General features: G+C 37.8%; 1 protein-coding gene across 5 annotated transcripts in view; it reads left to right on the top strand.

Annotated features, from left to right (window-relative positions):
* PRKD1 (protein kinase D1) overlaps window positions 1-18518 on the top strand; it is a 317005-nt gene that overhangs the window by 150888 nt on the left and 147599 nt on the right. For all 5 annotated transcript variants that reach the window (XM_032404867.1, XM_032404869.1, XM_032404865.1 and 2 more), the window contains exon 2: window positions 17638-17776. In XM_032404867.1, the coding sequence (XP_032260758.1) occupies window positions 17662-17776 (115 nt within the window). In that variant the 5' untranslated portion in view covers window positions 17638-17661. The remainder of the gene's footprint in view (window positions 1-17637; window positions 17777-18518) is intronic.

The raw sequence follows: 18518 nt of genomic DNA, 5'->3' as shown, positions 1-18518 counted from the left end.
CATTGCTGCTATAAACATCGGGGTGCACATACCCCTTCGGATCCCTACATTTGTATCTTTGGGGTAAATACCCAGTAGTGCAATTGCTGGGTCGTATGGTAGCTCTATTTTCAACTTCTTGAGGAACCTCCATACTGTTTTGCAGAGTGGCTGCACCAGCTTGCATTCCCACCAACAGTGTAGGAGGGTTCCCCTTTCTCCACATCCCCGCCAACATCTGTCGTTTCCTGACTTGTTAATTTTAGCCATTCTGACTGGTGTGAGGTGGTATCTCATTGAGGTTTTGATTTGGATTTCCCTGATGCCGAGCAATGTTGAACACTTTTTCATGTGTCTGTTGACCATTTGTATGTCTTCTTTGGAAAAATGTCTGTTCATGTCTTCTGCCCATTTCTTGATTGGATTATTTGTTCTTTGGATGTTGAGTTTGGTAAGTTCTTTATAGATTTTGGATACTAGCCCTTTATCTGATATGTCATTTGCAAATATCTTCTCCCATTCTGTTGATTGTCTTTTGGTTTTGTTGACTGTTTCCTTTGCTGTGCAAAAGTTTTTTATCTTGATGAAGTCCCAGTAGTTCATTTTTGCCCTTGCTTCCCTTGCCTTTGGTGATGTTTCTAGGAAGAAGTTGCTGCGGCTTACGTCGAAGAGGTAGCTGCCTGTGTTCTCCTCTAGGATTTTAATGAACTCCTGTCTCACATTTAGGTCTTTCATCCATTTGGAGTCTATTTTTGTGTGTGGTGTAAGGAAATGGTCCAGTTTCATTCTTCTGCATGTGGCTGTCCAATTTTCCCAACACCATTTGTTGAAGAGACTGTCTTTTTTCCATTGGACATTCATTCCTGCTTTGTCGAAGATTAGTTGACCATAGAGTTGAGGGTCCATTTCTGGGCTCTCTGTTTTGTTCCATTGATCTATGTGTCTGTTTTTGTGCCAGTACCATACTGTCTTGATGATGACAGCTTTGTAATAGAGCTTGAAGTCCGGAATTGTGATGCCACCAGCTTTGCTTTTCTTTTTCAACATTCCTCTGGCTATTCGGGGTCTTTTCTGGTTCCATACAAATTTTAAGATTATTTGTTCCATTTCTTTGAAAAAGTGGATGGTATTTTGATAGGCATGGCATTAAATGTGTAGATTGCTCTAGGTAGCATTGACATCTTCACAGTATTTGTTCTTCCAATCCATGAGCATGGAACGTTTTTCCATTTCTTTGTGTCTTCCTCAGTTTCTTTCATGAGTATTTTATAGTTTTCTGAGTACAGATCCTTTGCCTCTTCGGTTAGATTTATTCCTAGGTATCTTATGGTTTTGGGTGCAATTGTAAATGGGATCAACTCCTTAATTTGTCTTTCTTCTGTCTTGTTGTTGGTGTATAGGAATGCCACTGATTTCTGTGCATTGATTTTATATCCTGCCACTTTACTGAATTCCTGTATGAGTTCTAGCAGTTTTGGGGTGGAGTCTTTTGGGTTTTCCACATAAAGTATCATATCATCTGCAAAGAGTGAGAGTTTTACTTCTTCTTTGCCAAATCGGATGTCTTTTATTTCTTTTTGTTGTCTGATTGCTGTGGCTAGGACTTCTAATACTATGTTGAATAACAGTGGTGATAGTGGACATCCTTGCCGTGTTCTTGACCTTAGGGGGAAAGGTCTCGGTTTTTCCCCATTGAGAATGATATTCGCTATGGGTTTTTCATAGATGGCTTTTATGATATTGAGGTATGTGCCCTCTATCCCTATACTCTGAAGAGTTTTGATCAAGAAAGGATGCTGTACTTGGTCAAATGCTTTTTCTGCATCTATTGAGAGGATCATATGGTTCTTGTTCTTTCTCTTATTAATGTATTGTATCACATTGATTGATTTGCGGGTGTTGAACCAAACTTGCAGCCCAGGGATAAGTCCCACTTGGTCGTGGTGAATAATCCTTTTGATGTACTGTTGGATCCTATTGGCTAGTAATTTGGTGAGAATTTTTGCATCCATGTTCATCAAGGATATTGGTCTGTAATTCTCCTTTTTGATGGGGTCTTTGTCTGGTTTTGGGATCAAGGTAATGGCCTCATAAAATGAGTTTGGAAGTTTTCCTTCCATTTCTATTTTTTTGGAACAGTTTCAGAAGAATGGGTATTAATTATTCTTTAAATGTTTGGTAGAATTCCCCTGGGAAGCCATCTGGCCCTGGGCTTTTGTTTTTTTGGGCGATTTTTGATTACTGCTTCCATTTCCTTAGTGGTTATAGGTCTGTTCAGGTTTTCTATCTCTTCCTGGTTCAGTTTTGGTAGTTTATATATCTCTAGGAATGCATCCATTTCTTCCAGATTATCTAATTTGCTGGCATATAGTTGCTCATAATATGTTCTTATAATTGTTTGTATTTCTTTGGTGTAGGTTGTGATCTCTCCTCTTTCATTCATGATTTTATTTATTTGGGTCATTTCTCTTTTCTTTTTGATAAGTCTGGCCAGGGGTTTATCAATCTTATTAATTCTTTCAACGAACCAACTCCTAGTTTTGTTGATCTGTTCTACTGTTCTTTTGGTTTCTATTTCATTGATTTCTGCTCTGATCTTTATTATTTCTCTTCTCCTGCTGGGTTTAGGCTTTATTTGCTGTTCTTTCTCCAGCTCCTTTAGGTGTAGTGTTAGGTTGTGTATTTGAGACCTTTCTTGTTTCTTGAGAAAGGCTTGTATTGCTATATACTTTCCTCTTAGGACTGCCTTTGCTGCATCCCAAAGATTTTGAACAGTTGTGTTTTCATTTTCATTTGTTTCCATGAAATTTTTTAATTCTTCTTTAATTTCCTGGTTGACCCATTCATTCTTTAGTAGGATGCTCTTTAGCCTCCATGTATTTGAGTTCTTTCCGACTTTCGTCTTGTGATTGAGTTCTAGTTTCAAAGCACTGTGGTCTGAAAATATGTAGGGAATGATCCCAATCTTTTGGTACCAGATGAGACCTGATTTGTAACCTAGGTTGTGATCTATTCTGGAGAATGTTCCATGGGCACTAGAGAAGAATGTGTATTCTTTTGCCCTGCTGAATATATCTGTGAAGTCCATTTGGTCCAGTGTATCATTCAAAGTCTTTATTTCCTTGTTGACCTTTTGCTTAGATGATCTGTCCATTTCAGTGAGGGGGGTGTTAAAGTCCCCTACCATTATTGTATTGTTGTTGATGTGTTTCTATGCTTTTGTTATTAATTGCCTTATATAATTGGCTGCTCCCATGTTAGGGGCATAGATATTTACAATTGTTAGATCTTCTTGTTGGATAGACCCTTTAAGTAGGATATAGTGTTTTTCCTCATCTCTTATTATAGTCTTTGGCTTAAAATCTAATTTGTCTGATATAAGGATTGCCACCCCAGCTTTCTTTTGGTGTCCATTAGCATGGTAAATGGTTTTCCACCCCCTCACTTTCAATCTGGAGGTGTCTTTGGGTCTAAAATGAGTCTCTTGCAGACACCATATCGATGGGTCTTGTTTTTTAATCCAATCTGATACCCTGTGTCTTTTGATTGGGGCACTTAGCCCATTTACATTCAGGGTAACTATTGAAAGGTATGAATTTAGTGCCATTGTATTGCCTGTAAGGTGACTGTTACTGTATATTGTCTGTGTTCCTTTCTGGTCTATGTTACTTTTAGGCTCTCTTTTTGCTTAGAGGACCCCTTTCAATATTTCTTGTAGGGCTGGTTTGGTGTTCGCAAATTCTTTTAGTTTTTGTTTGTCCTGGAAGCTTTTTATCTCTCCTTCTATTTTCAATGACAGCCTAGCTGGATATAGTATTCTTGGCTGCATATTTTTCTCATTTAATGCTCTGAATATATCATGCCAGTCCTTTCTGGCCTGCCAGTCTCTGTAGATAGGTCTGTTGCCAATCTAATGTTTCTACCATTGTAGGTTACAGATCTCTTCTTCCGAGCTGCTTTCAGCATTTTCTCTTTGCTTTCAGGATTTTCTCTTTGTCTCTGAGACTTGTAAGTTTTACTATTAGATGTCGGGGTGTTGACCTATTTTTATTGATTTTTAGGGCGGTTCTCTGTGCCTCCTGGATTTTGATGCCTGTTTCCTTCCCCATATTAATATGGGAACTTCTCTGCTATAATTTGCTCCAATATAGTTTCTGCTTCTTCTGGGATCCCAATTATTCTAGTATTTTTTCATCTTATGGTATCACTTATCTCTCAAATTCTGCCCTCATGATCCAGTAGTTGTTTATCTCTCTTTTTCTCAGCTTCTTTATTTTCCATTATTTGGTTGTCTGTATCACTAATTCTCTCTTCTGCCTCATTTATCCTAGGAGTTAGAGCCTCCATTTTTTATTACACCTCATTAATAGCCTTTTTGATTTCGACTTGGTTAGATTTTAGTTCATTTATTTCTTCAGAAAGTCTTTCTCTAATTTCTTCCATGCTTTTTTCAAGCCCAGCTAGTATCTTTAAAATCATCATTCTGAACTCTAGTTCCGACATCTTACTAATGTCCATATTGATTAGGTGCCTGGCAGTCGGTACTGCCTCTTGTTCTTTTTTTTGAGGTGACTTTTTCAGTCTTGTCTTTTTGTCCAGAGGAGAACACATGAATGAGAGAACAAAATACTAACAGGGTAACAATGACCCCAGAAAAATATACACTAAACAAGTCAGAAGAGACCTGAAACCGGGGGAAAGGAAAGGGAAAGAAAGAAAAAAGAAAAAGATTAAAAAAAAAAAAGGAATATGATCAAAGATGATCAGTGCCACACACTAGAGTTTGGGCGTATTTTGGTCTGTTAGAAGAAAGTGCCTCCCAAAATTTTAAAGAAAGAAAAACTTATATATGTACAAAAATAAGGATAAATACTAGGAAGGGATGGACTATGACTGTAAAGATGGAAATTATAAAAGATTATATAAAACAAATTGATAAGATAAGAAGTTGGTTGAAAAAAGAAAGAAGAGGAATTAGAAAAAATAAGGGAGAGAATGTGATAAGGCAGGAGACTAGAACAAAGCCATACACTAGAGATTTAGGGTATGTTTTGGTTAGAAGAAACTGTGTCCCAAAATTTTCAAGAGAGAACAACTTATATATATACCAAAAATAAGGTTAACTACTATGAAGGGAAAGAATATGACTCTAAAAATGAAAAATAGAAAAGATTTTTATAAAAGGGATTGATAAGATGTTGGTTGAAAAAGGGTAAAAGAAAAATTAAAAAAAATAGAAAAAGAACAAAAAGAAAAGAAAAAAATTAACTTTAACTAAAGAATGTAGACTAAAGAATCATGGTAAAAAAGCCATGGATTCTATGTGCAGTATTCCCCTAGCGCTGGAGTTCTGCCGTTCTCATTGATGGGTAAACTTGGTCTTGGCTGGCTGTTCTCGCTGATCTTCTGGGGGAGGGGCCTGTTGCCGTGGTTCCCAAATGTCTTTGCCGGAGGCGGAATTGCCCCGCCCTTGCCCGGTCCTGGCTAAGTAATCTGGTCGGGTTTGCTCTCCGGAGCTTTTGTTCCCTGCAAGCTTTCCGTAGGGCTTTGGAGGATGAGAGTGAAAATGGTGGCCTCCCAATCTCCGCCCGGGAGGAGCCGAGAACTCAGGGCCCCCCTCCTCAGTGAGCCCCCAGAGACAAACAGTCAATCACTCCCTTCTGCCCGGTCTCCGGACGCACTCCGTGCTCACCCGGCCTGTGACCGAGCGTTTCTATCTCTGGCACCTGACCCCGTGTGGAGTCTCCAAACCCAGCAGATCCCTGTGGTGAGCTCCTGCGCCACTCCTCTTTGGGGAGGAAGGTGAGTCTCCCCGGATCTGCCGCTTGTTGGGTCCCTGCTGGAGGAGCAGTGGTCCGACTGTGCTGTGGATCCAGGTTTATGGCAACCCCGAGCTGAGAGCCCGCGCCTCGGCTCCGTCTCTACAGCTGGCTTCCCTGCTCTGATTCCTGGGAGCTCTGCTACACTCAGCCACCGGTGGTCTTTCTGTGACCCCGAGGGTCCTGAGACCACACTGTCCCACGAGGGTTCCACCCCCGGCTTTGCCACTGGAGCGACATCCCTCAGCGGAGCAGACTTCTAAAAGTTCCGATTTGTGCTCCGGGGCTCTATCACTTACGAGAAGCGGCCGACGGAGGCCCCTCCCCCGCCATCTATCCTCCCGAATATCGCCTTGGATTCACTTCTCCGCACGTCCTACCTTCCAGAAAGTGGTCGCTTTTCTGTTCAGAGAGTTGCTGCTATTCTTTTCTTCGATCTCCTTTTGAGTTTGTAGGTGTTCAGAATGGTTTGATCTCTATGTAGCTGAATTCATGGGACCAGACAAAATTTAGGTCTCATACTCCTCTGCCATCTTGCTCCATTAGTCTGTACAGTTAGTTTATTTAATAATCTCTACAGTGGTTCTGGGAAGCAATCAGTAAACAAAGAAGTATATGTATATGTGCCTATAATACATATGATATATGTCACATATATATGCATATATGTGTTAAATATAGAAATATGACTGGGAAGCAAGTTTCTTTATAAACATAAATATGATAAAATGCATGGTGAATTTTCAGGAAGGGTATAGTATATGCCACCTTTCCCAAACTTATTTCAGAGCTTCTTGTCATAGAGCTACTCATGGAGTAAGTATATAGGCTTTGGGAAATGTTAATTTTATCACTGAATTCTGACGTTGGTCTAAGTCCGGGGGATTCTTAATGAATAAACAATTTGTGGGGTCTCATATGGTGTCAGAGCTATAAAGTAGATCCTGACACGGGCATTAGTCCCAGCGTGAACTACCATGAGATATGAAGGGGTAATGATGTCGGAACCGGCAATACTTTTTTCTCCCCTTGATCGAAGGAGCCTTATTACCGTGATGTTAAAGAACATGTAAGATTTTTGCCCAGATGCTTGTGCTCCCAGCAACTCTGACCTGTTACCGCCCTCTTTCCGAAGTTACTGCTTTTGAACATTGGATCTGAGCTGAAATGCCATTTCTTCAGGGAAGCCTTTCCTAATTCCCTGTCTGGTCCTTGTTGTATGCTTTCTTGGGAAGTTGCTCCATTTCTTTATTACACTTATCTCACTGTCCTGTTACACCTTCATTTGTGGGATTAGCTGTCTGATGTCTGCCCTTCCTCCCCCACTTCTGCTCTCCCCTTCCTTCTGAGAAGAAGGGACCATGTCCGGTTTGATTTATCATTGTATCTCTAGCTAGGGACCTAGTACCTAAAAGTTTGGGTGAACGAAGGACTGGGTTCACTTGTGGTGTGCCGTGATATGTCTCCCCGACCTCTTGAGAGAGGTGTTCTGTGTGTTACATGTGCTGTAGTGATCCAGGTGGGTGCTCAGGAGGACGGTTATATTTGTGACATCAGCCTTTCCACTTTATTTGGAAGGTCTGTGTCCCATCCCCATTTCTTGTTCCTTTAGGTATATCATTCAAAGAGCTTTGGTAAGAAAAGTATTTTACCTCTAAATACTTCTCCCTAACCTCCATTTCTAGATTTCTGATCTGAGGCATAATCCAGGCAGTTCGTCTCTCTCCCGCACCCTTCTCCAGTATGTTATATCCCTGATGATTACACATACTTAGGTCTGTCCAATTATTGTGTGAACAAAAATTACCTTGAGTAAGATTAATTTAGTCAAAATCAAACATTCTAGAACATAAGAGTAAAACAGTTAAAAAGGAGATGGTTTACTCGTTTAGTTATTTTGCTAAAGATTGATTTTTTTTTAAACTGGCTTTTCATAAATTGACCAGCTGTTTATACAGTCCATAGCAGTTTGAGGGTTAATGCCATCATTAAAGATTACATAAATACTTTGTTGTGAATGTGTGTAGTTAAATTAGCATTTTCTGGTCATTGGTTTATGTATATTTAATGTTAAAATATAGTTTTAATTTATTTTTATTTTTTATTTTTTTTAAGATTTTTTTTTATTTGAGAGAGAGAGAATGAGAGACAGAGAGCATGAGAGGGAGGAGGGTCAGAGGGAGAAGCAGACTCCCTGCCGAGCAGGGAGCCCGATGCAGGACTCGATCCCGGGACTCCCGGATCATGACCTGAGCCGAAGGCAGTCGCTTAACCAACTGAGCCACCCAGGCGCCCTAAAATATAGTTTTAATTTAATGAAAAGTTACACTTCATGCATCTGAAATACAAACTCAGATTGTAATACGCTGATATAATTATCTCTCATTATCATCAGTGAGCATGATGGACATATGTACAAATTTTCCAAATAAGAGTACATTTTATTTTCCAATTTTATCTTAGATAATTTAGTGGAAATCTTTTCAAATGTATCACTCAATACTATGTATATGTTTCTTTATATCTAAAGGACCAATAATTCTGTAAATATTAATTATGGTTCTCTTATAATAAAACTCTCCTTTGAGGGTAGGATGTGTAAGACTGTGCCCTCCCCCGCCCCCCCCCGCCTTGTCTTAATGACCCCGACCAGGTTTTCTTCTGCTATAAGCTGTCCATTCTGCTGTCATTCAGCCTTTAGTGGGCTGCCTCACTGCCACTACCCTTTTAATGACTTGTCTATGTAGTAAGAACTGAAGATTGCCATGGAATAGCTGTTTTAAAATTCATTAAGTCATTTACCTTAGTTTTGTTCAAAATCCAAAATCTGTAAGTGTGGGTCCAGCACTTTCTGGCAAAAAAAAAAAAAAAAAGTGCTCAGGGTTTTCAGTTCTGAATCACTGTTGGCTGGACGTTTGGCCACTCTTCCTGTGTTTCCTTCCTAGGAGAAGTGGAACTGAGAGGGAAGATCAAACAGTATGAGCAAGGAGACCTGGCTTCTCATCCTTGTTCTGGCATTACCTAGCATTGTGACCTTGGATAGATTCCCTAGTAAATTCTGGGCATCAGTCTACTCATCTCTAAATGAAAAGATAAATTACCTCTGGAAATTTTTCTTCTCCAAAGTTAATGATTTTTAATTTTTGGTAAAACCTTTTTAGTTGCTGTCATATTCTTCATTTTATCTAATACATGCATCCATTATCATTAATTCATTTAAATAATGAACAACCATGTAGCCTTATTAAGAAATGTAAAAACTATACAGTATTCTATAATGACAGTAGAATACAGAGTAAGACGAAGAGTGCGAAGTACATTTTTTTCCATTTCCAAGCTGCACATCTACACACCTAATTACTGTTGTGTGAATAATTTCAGAGTGCCTACTAAGTCTTCTAATAGCTATCACTGACTAGTAATCTGTCAAGGTATAATGCAGTATAATATGTTTTTACACAACAGTGGTGAGGCTCTCATTAATTATTACCACCTATAATTGCTTGATATTAACATTTATTTTAAACCTTAAAAATTATAGACAACAAAATAATGATCTAAAATACCTCCAGGAAGTCTATACACAGAAGTTACTGCATTAGAGTTAATGATGTATTAAGTCATTTCTTACTGCTTTTGTCTTTTTAATAGATGACATATTATTCAAATTAACGTAGAAGAAAAGTTTCTACTAACAATTAAGCATCACACTGAGTCACATCTGCTGCCTTAAAGATAAGCATATAATTTATTAAACAGACTTCTTTAGCAATATCTGGTATATGATGTCAATATATTTATATGCCCTAGGAAGAAGAATTTATAGTCTAGCTTTATTCCCCAAAGGTGTTGCAAGTTCCGGTTATATGCATGTTTCTGTTTCTGGTAGTACAACCAACTTTTAAATCTCATAACCCAAATCTACCATTTCACATTTAATCTAAAGATTCCAAGCAGACCTCTCCTTGATGAAATATATTCCTTTTTTTCCTCAGATATTTTTTTCTGCTTATTTTTCTTTGCTGCAATGCAAATGGAGGGTAAGGCTAAGGTCCAAATGTAAAATTATGAATGAAAATGATTGTTTAAACAATGGGATTTTGAACTTAATGGAAAGGAGAGCGGCTAAAAAAAGAAAATCTAAGCAGAAGAAAGTGAGTGGGTCAGATTCTAGATCTGCCTTTAGGAAAGCAAGAGTGGAATAAATTAAAATCCTGTCTTGAATGAGAAAAGGAAGTGTTTTGGCACTAGAGCAGAGAGAGGAGGACTAGCCAGAGTGACTTTTGTGTTTGTAAATTCAGACCTTGAAGATTTCTGAAGTTGATAGACCCTTGGTGTTAGGCATCCCTTTTCAAAGGAAGCATTGGGTCAGTAGAGCAGAGTCATATGATTGCAGGTGCTGGTGAGAGAAAGAACTACAGAGGGAGCCAGGCAAGGGTTGTGATTGTTCGCTAGGGTTCTCTGCATCTGGACAGCATGCCTGTGGCCCAGAAAATAGCAAAGTAAAATGGAGAATGGGCTCCTGGCTTTGTAGGCGACAGTTGTGCTGTTTTTCATGGCTTGGATAGTGTATAATGCATCTTCTTAAGGCAACACCGTAACTATCATTTAGTCATCATTTTCAGAAACTGGAATTCTGAAAAGCTTTTCAAAATATTTCATGAAAATAGGTGTTACAGATTTATTTTCATGAATCATATCTTTTGGACTGAGAGACCAGTGATTCAACCAAGAATCTGTAATAACAGTTGCCACTAGGAGAGATAGCAAAGTTCTGCCGTTGACAATGATTCTTAGTTATTGTGATGGAACACTATTCAATTTTCTGCCTGGCTTGGGGGGAGGTGGGTTGGGTAGAGGAGGGAGAGAGTTAAAAAGAAAAGTTAATTTTTTTTTCTGGATTCTGTTTCCTAAGATTAGATTCAGAAACTAGTCACACAGCTATGTGGTCATAGGGTGGAATTCTTTTCATGTGTGCCTTTTTGAGGATATGAAATCACCAAATCAAAGAGCCTGTGCCCAAATTTGAATATATTTCAGAAATATGCCTCCAGATAATATAGAGTATTCACTTTTTCTTTTCCCCTTTCATTTACACTTCATAACTTGTGTTTTAAATGACAATTTAGTGTTCATGCTTTTGGTGGGCTTGAACCAGCTCATAATTTGGTTGCTACAGCTGTAGTGCTGTGTATGTGATTATCACCCAGTGGTTGTTCACTAAGTATTTGTTCTTTCATATACTTAACTTTTTTATATACTTACATTATTAAAAAGTTATAATATATATTATATATATATAAATTATAAAAAAGTTACTAGACTTTTTTTTTAATTGTGAGGTGATTAAAAATGGGATGGGTTAGTGTCCTAGGCAAAGTTAAGAATATAAGTTTACAACGGTTGTCTTAGGTCTCACCCATGACATCCCTCAGCAGGATTCAGTTGACCTAAGGATCCACTGCTTTCAGAACCATCATCAACCGCCTAATTGTTCCTGCTTTTCACAGTTCAATGCTAATATCATTCAGGTACAACTCCAACAAGGGACCCCAGAGGCAGTTTTACCCAACTGTTTAGGCATTCTTGTTAAGATAGTTGCTCATCCTGTATCCTTGTTGTCCCAGTACTCCCAGAACAATACTTAGGGAGTATTTTGGCCAAACTAGGAAGTAGTAGCACCTTTTTAATTTCTTTGCTCATTAATTGTGGCCAGTCATGACACCACTTGTTACAAACAAGAGAGTTCTTGGAAAATAACTTGGAAAGCGTCTTTGATGAGAAGAGTTCAATATTCACCTGCCTGGTGTGTTCTGTAATTGAGCAGAATAATTTAATTCCAGGATTTTCATCACCTTTTAGCAAAAGTAAACTGGCAGTGTATTTTCATTTCCTAATCAAGCCATCTCACACTCTCTCTCTCTTTTTTTTTTTCTACTTGACTGAATCATGGATTAATTTGTTTCTGGTATTGCTTGTTCCTTGCCCTTTGTGATTGGCCTCAACTGTGGAAAAGCACCCTTTGTTCCTCAGAGTTCCCGTTGGCCAGGTCACATTTCAGCAACTCATTAAAACATGTATTTATTCTACTCTGGAGCACATTGTCTGGCCAGCCATGAATTTATAGTGAAATGTAACAGTAAATTGTGCTCTGTGGTCAAAAATGCCAAATGATACACACAGCAGCACAGAGGTTTCCAGCATAGGGTAGAATTAAAGAGCTTAGGACCAGTGCCGTGATTGTTGGCCGTATTTTCACAGTGGCCAGTTTTGTTACAGTCGAACTTGGAGAGAGCTTGAAATCACTTATCTCAGATGTTTGCGCTCACAACCACAAAGCCTCTGAGAAACACAGAACTGATCTTGTAATAAGCTCCAGCTGAGTTTACAAGCCTCTGAGCCTTTCTGAAAGCCTGTTTAGTTTAATGAGGGTTTTCAGATTTCAAAGCTCACACACCTTCACGTAAAAACAGATGATTATGACCAAATTAGGGAATGTTGTTCCATGAATATTTTCCCCCAATATGTTCTCTTCTCAGTTGTCAGGCATTGTTTTGTTATACTTTCCACCTTCCAGACATCATTTTTAAATATAATTTTTGGAAGTCTTATTGTATAGTTTCTATTCAAGCAGAACGTTATGTTACATCAAAGAAAAGATTTTTTTCTCTTAACAGTAAAAGGCAAATGTGCATATATTTTTCTCTGGCCAATAAAAAAGGTACAATTTGAAAAAAAATCGAACCCTCAGTTTCTGCTGCCATGACAACTGTCCCGTGAGGCTAGGCCTTCATGTTCACCCCTGTGCCCTGCTTCACAGGCCTCTACAACCTGATTCAGAATGGCTTGTTAATGAAGAGAGAAAAGCCATGTTTATGACCCAGTAAGATGGAATGTGGGAGAAAGGATATCCACGCCTCAGTGCTCTATATCTTGGACAAATAACTTCCATGAATATTTATGATGGTATCTTTGTTTTTTAAATTTAGTCTTTTTAAATAATAGCTTTAATATGGGTTGTATATATTGGTATTTTTCTATCTATTCTTATTTTTAAAAGTGTTTTGTGAGTCACCCTAAGAAAGAAATATAATAATTAGGATGTGAGGCACTTAAGCCTTACTTGAATACAAAATCATCCATTCCATATACCCACTTTTACAAAGAGGCACAATATAGAATGGGATACTCAAACGTTAGCAATCTAAGACCATAGAGAAATAGAATTTAGAAATGTCCTTGAAGAAAGGACAATTTCCTTGCTGAAGAAAGCAAGAGGTGTGTGGATATGTTGACAGAAATCATGATGAGGTGGCAGAATCCTTGTCTCCTAAGCCCCTCTTCAGTATTGCCACCTGATCCTTCCTCCACACAGCACATCCACAAGACATTATTAGAAGACACTGTAAAATTTGGCTCTTCTTTGGGAAGACAATTGCTGTTTCATCTCTCTTCCTGTCCAGCTATTATTGTCTACTCACCCCACCTCAGACACTGAATCCCTTGAATTTTCTCTCTCCTATCTTGAGTCAGAATCAGCTACCCATGGTTTTGGAAAGGATATGGTAAGATGATCTGTGCATTAATTAGTGTATTTTGAAGAACATTTGTGATCAAATCAGGGAAGATTCTTTAAGTTAAAGTTTAGGTTTAAGAGTTTTATGATAATTATTAAATTTTTTAATTTTATTTCATTAAATGTATTTTATATATTTATTTCAACATCATCTTAAATGTACTCTTACCAGTTGTGGACATTTTATTTGTCTTTAACTGACTTTTCCTGCAAATGCTATTTATATAGAATTGGGTAGTCAAAAGGTTGGGTAGAAAAGATTAGCATTCTATATTTTAAAAACACATGAGGCTTTGAGTTCTACTCCCAAGGAATATCTGGTATAGGACATGCTCACCTCCTCCAAACAAATAGAAAACACTATAAAATGTGTAGAATGCCTGTTTTCAGACATTTTCCAACAGGCAATCCAGGATTGTGATCCCTGAGAGAAGAGAAGCAAACAAGGTAAGTAATAGCTTTCTGCCTGGAGGCAAGATCCAGAGTGTAGTGTAGGGAGAAAGAACCTAAGAGGAGCCTAGTTGTCTGGCTGTATGGAAGACATATAGAATAGAGCCCAAGGTGACCACGTCAAAAGGATTTTTAGGGGAGAAGCACTGGAAATGTGGGACCTATACAGAAAAAGAGCTTCAGAAATCTGCTTAAGGGCCTGCTTGAGTATTAGATTGAATACAAATCTGTGTATGTGTATGGTGAAAATCATTAAGGCAGAGGAAAGAGCAGCTGCGTGGAAGCTATGAAATGAACACTTACAGAGCTCACAAAGGGCTGAGAGACAGTTGAGTTTCTATCAGGCAAATGGGAGAAATTTCACTGAACACTTAAGGTATTTCATAGAGATGTTCAAAGAGTTATGTATTAATAGTAGGGTTGAACTATACCTAGAGGAAATACTACTCTAAAAGCTAACCTAACAAAGCTTAAAAATAAGCCTTGAAAAGACAAAACTGATCTGCAGTTTTCTTAATATTTTTGCCAAGACAAATATCAACATTCTTTAAGGGAAGACAACAAAGTCCAACTGCTCACATTAATTCATAAAATCTGGCATCTAATTTAAAAAGTACATGTATGTTCTACATATAAATGAAATCACATGGTATTTGTCTTTCTCTGACTGACTTATTTCTCTTAGCATAATACCCTCTAGGTCCGTCTGTGTTGTTGCAGATGGCAAGATCTCATTCTTTTATATGACTAACATTCCATTATATATAAACCATATATTCTTTATCCATTCATTTGTCAGTGGACATTTAGGTTGCTTCCATATCTTTGCTGTTGTAAATAATGCTGCAGTAAATACGGGGGTGCATATATCATTTCAAATTGGTGTTTTTATTTTCTTTGGGTAAATACCCAGTAGTGGAGTTACTGGATCATATGGCATTTCTCTTTTTATACTTAGTGAAATAAGTCAGGCAAAGAAAGACAAATACCATATGATTCCACTTATATATGGAATCTAAGAAACAAATGAACAAACAAACAAAAAAGCAGATACAGACCCATAAATACAGAGAACAAACTGGTGGTTGCCAGAGGAGAGAGGGTAGGGGGTTGGGCAAAATGGCTGAAGGGGAGTGGAAGGTACAGGTTTTTGGTTATTGAATGAATAAATCACAGGGATGAAAGGTACAGCATAGGGAATATAGTCAAGATATTTTAATAGCATTATATGGTAACAGGTGGTAGCTACACTTGTGGTGAGCATAGCATAACATATAGAATTGTTGAACCACTATGTTGTACACCTGAAACTAATGTAACATTGTATGTTAACTATACTTCAATTTTTGGAAAGTACACATACGAAAAAGCAGGAAATATAGGAGGAAATGTAACCCATAAGGATCAAAAAAGAGCTAAAGGAAATAGATCAGAATGTAGAGGTGATGGACTTAGTAGAAAAGAACTTTCAAGGATTTACATGAAAATATGAGGTGAAAGACTTGTACAATGAAAACTATAAAACACTGCTCAAAGAAAGGAAAACGAACACAAATAGAAAGACATTGCATGTTCATGTATTGGAAGAATTAATGTTAAAATGTCTGTACTACCCAAAGCAATCTACAGATTCAATGAAATTCCTATCAAAATCCCAATGGTATTTTTTTATAGAAGTAGAAAAAACAATTCTAAAATTCATATGGAACCACAAAAGACTCCAAATAGCCCAAGCAATTTTGAGCAAGAAGAATAAAGCTAGAGGCATGATACTTCCTCATTTCAAAATACGTTACAGTAATCAAAAACAGTATGGAACTGGCTTAAAAACAGATACGTAGACTGATGGTCAGAGACTGATGAAGCAAAAAGAGAGAAAAGACACAAATTATGAAAAAGTAATAAAGAGACAGTACTATGGACCCTACAGACATTAAAAGGGTGATAAAAGAATAATATTAAAAAAAAAGTTTTTTGCCCAGAAAGTCAACAATTTGGATGAAATGAATAGGTTCCTTGAAAGAAAACTGCCAAAACTCACTTAGGAGAAAATGGAAATCTAAGTAGTGCTATCTAAGAGATAAATCTTAGTAGAAAAATCCAGGCTTAGATGGCTTTGCTGGAGAATTTTACCAGATATTTAAGGAAGGACTTATACCAATTGTAAAGGAATCTTCAAGAATATGCACAAAAAAAAAATGAGCCTAAAACGATGTTTTTTTTACTTCATTCAAAAATTACCTCAAACTGTATCATAGATCCAAATGTAAAACCCCAAACAAGAAAATGGTAGAATAAAACATAGGAGAAGATCTGTGTTACCTTAAGTTACACAAAGATTTATCAGATATTAAACCAAAAGCATGATCCATAAAGAAGTATTTGATAAGTTGGGCTTCATATAAATTAAGAACTTCAGAAAATAATGTGAAGGGAATGAAAAGCCACAGACTGGAAGAAAAATCTATGAAACATGTATCTGATAAACAGCTTTTATCTAGAATATATAAAGAACTATCAGAGCTCAATAATAGGAAGACAATTCAATTTAAAAAATGGGGAAAGGAGTTGATCAGTTGTGTGCATGGGGGTGGCGCAATGGAAAGATGCTCAATATCATTAGTTGTTAGGGAAAAATTAAAACTATGAGATAGAATATCTACAATAGACAACCAACATCTATTAGATTGTTTTTCTATTTCTATATCAGAAAAACATTGTTTTTCTATTTCTAACACCTATTAGAATATCTACAATAAAAACAACCAACATCACCAAGTGCTGTCAAGGATGCAGAGCAACTGGAACTCTCATACACTGCTGGTGGGAATGCAAAATGCAATAGCCACTTTCAAAACAGTTTGGCAATTTTTTATAAAGTTATCCAGATACTTCCATACACCCCAGAGAAGGAAAAACTTGTGTTCACACAAAAGCCTCTAAGTAAACATTTATAGCAGCTTTATTTGTAATAGTCAAAAACTGGAACTAAAATGCCCTTCAATTGAGGAATGGATACATACACTGTGGTATATCCATGCACTACAATGGAACACTCCTCAGCAATGAAAATGGAAAGATTAATGATACATGTAGCAGAATGGGCAATCTTAAATTCATTACACTAAGTGAAAAACATCAGATTCGGGCACCTGGGTGGCTCAGTCGGTTAAGCGTCTACCTTTGACTTAGGTCATGATCTCAGGGTCCTGGGATCAAGCCCCGCATCGGGCTCCTGACTTAGGTCATGATCTCAGGGTCCTGGGATCAAGCCCTGCATCGGGCTCCCTGCTCAGTGGATGTCTGTTTCTCCCTCTGCCCCTCCTCCCCACTGTGCTCTCTTTCTCTCTCAAAATAAATAAATAAGAAATCTTAAATAAAAAAGTAAAACATCAGATTTAAAATTATATACAATGTAAAAGGTACAATACCATTCATATGACCTTCTTGAGAAGACCAAATTTTGGAGACAGAAAGATCAGTGTTTTCTAGGGGCTGGGAATCAGGGGAGAAGTTGATAACAAAGTGGGAATGGAGACATTTTAGGGGGTGATGGGATCTGTTTTATAGCTTGGCTGTTTTGTGTATACCACATAGATGGTATGTAGTTATTCCTATACATTTGTCAAAACTTGCAGAACTGAGCACTAAAAAGGGTGAATTTTACTGTATGTCAATTATACCTTAACTATTTAACATAGTATAAAAGTATCAATTAGCTTGTATTTGTGCCCTGACACTTATTTTTTTGGTTTCTATTCTAAATTTAGGAGGATTTTGACATTTAACCTATTGTGGTATTTGTATTTACAGTTCCCTGAATGTGGTTTCTATGGAATGTATGATAAGATCCTGCTTTTTCGCCATGACCCTACCTCCGAAAACATCCTTCAGCTGGTGAAAACGGCTAGCGATATCCAGGAAGGCGATCTTATTGAAGTTGTCTTGTCAGGTAGTACACTTATTTCTCTATCCATAGATTAATAGTTTGTATTTGAAGAAATCTTGGGCATAAGTTTTTAAGGCAACATAGAAAACATACATCAAACTCAGCCCTAAAAGGAAATGTTAGGCCTCTGTCTACAGGAACTTTCAAATTATTTTTTGGAAAAAGCAAATGGTTTGCCTCGAGTTGGCTCTTTCTGCACCCAGTACGGCCCCAGTCACTTTCTCCAACTTTACCATCTCCCCAAGCCTCCCAGCAACACACAGGCGTACTTTTATTCATCACCTTGAATCATATGGGCAGCAGCAAAAGCAAACTAAAACCTCCCCAGTGGTGAAAGACAGATGTTAGGACCCCAAATGTGTGGAGGGGCTGGAAGCCAAGAAATAACAACAGGGCTAGGAATCCGTAGCTTTAGTTAAGTCAGATGTCTACTCATTCTAAGCCAAGACCAAGTTGTAAAACAGAGTTCGGGAGTTACAGCAGGTCAGGCCATGCCCTGTGACACTAGCCAGATCCCTCCTTGAGTGGCTGTGTTTCCCTCTGCCCAGATTTAGATTTCTTATTTAGGATTTAGAAGTTACTAATCAGACTGTGTGTATCAATACAGAAAAAAATAGGCGTATTTAACTTAAAAAAAAAAAAAAAGTGCCAGAGAACAGCTGTAGTGGGGATCCTTACAACAATGATCAGTGCAATAATACAAAGAGATACAGATTTTTAATGTTTAGTTTTGTGAAAATTGAGG

Source organism: Phoca vitulina, unplaced genomic scaffold, assembly GCF_004348235.1.
Source record: "Phoca vitulina isolate PV1807 unplaced genomic scaffold, GSC_HSeal_1.0 scaffold7, whole genome shotgun sequence".
Lineage (NCBI taxonomy): Eukaryota > Metazoa > Chordata > Mammalia > Carnivora > Phocidae > Phoca > Phoca vitulina.
Note: the sequence above shows the minus strand (reverse complement) of the source record. Positions and strands in the feature narration are given on the sequence as shown.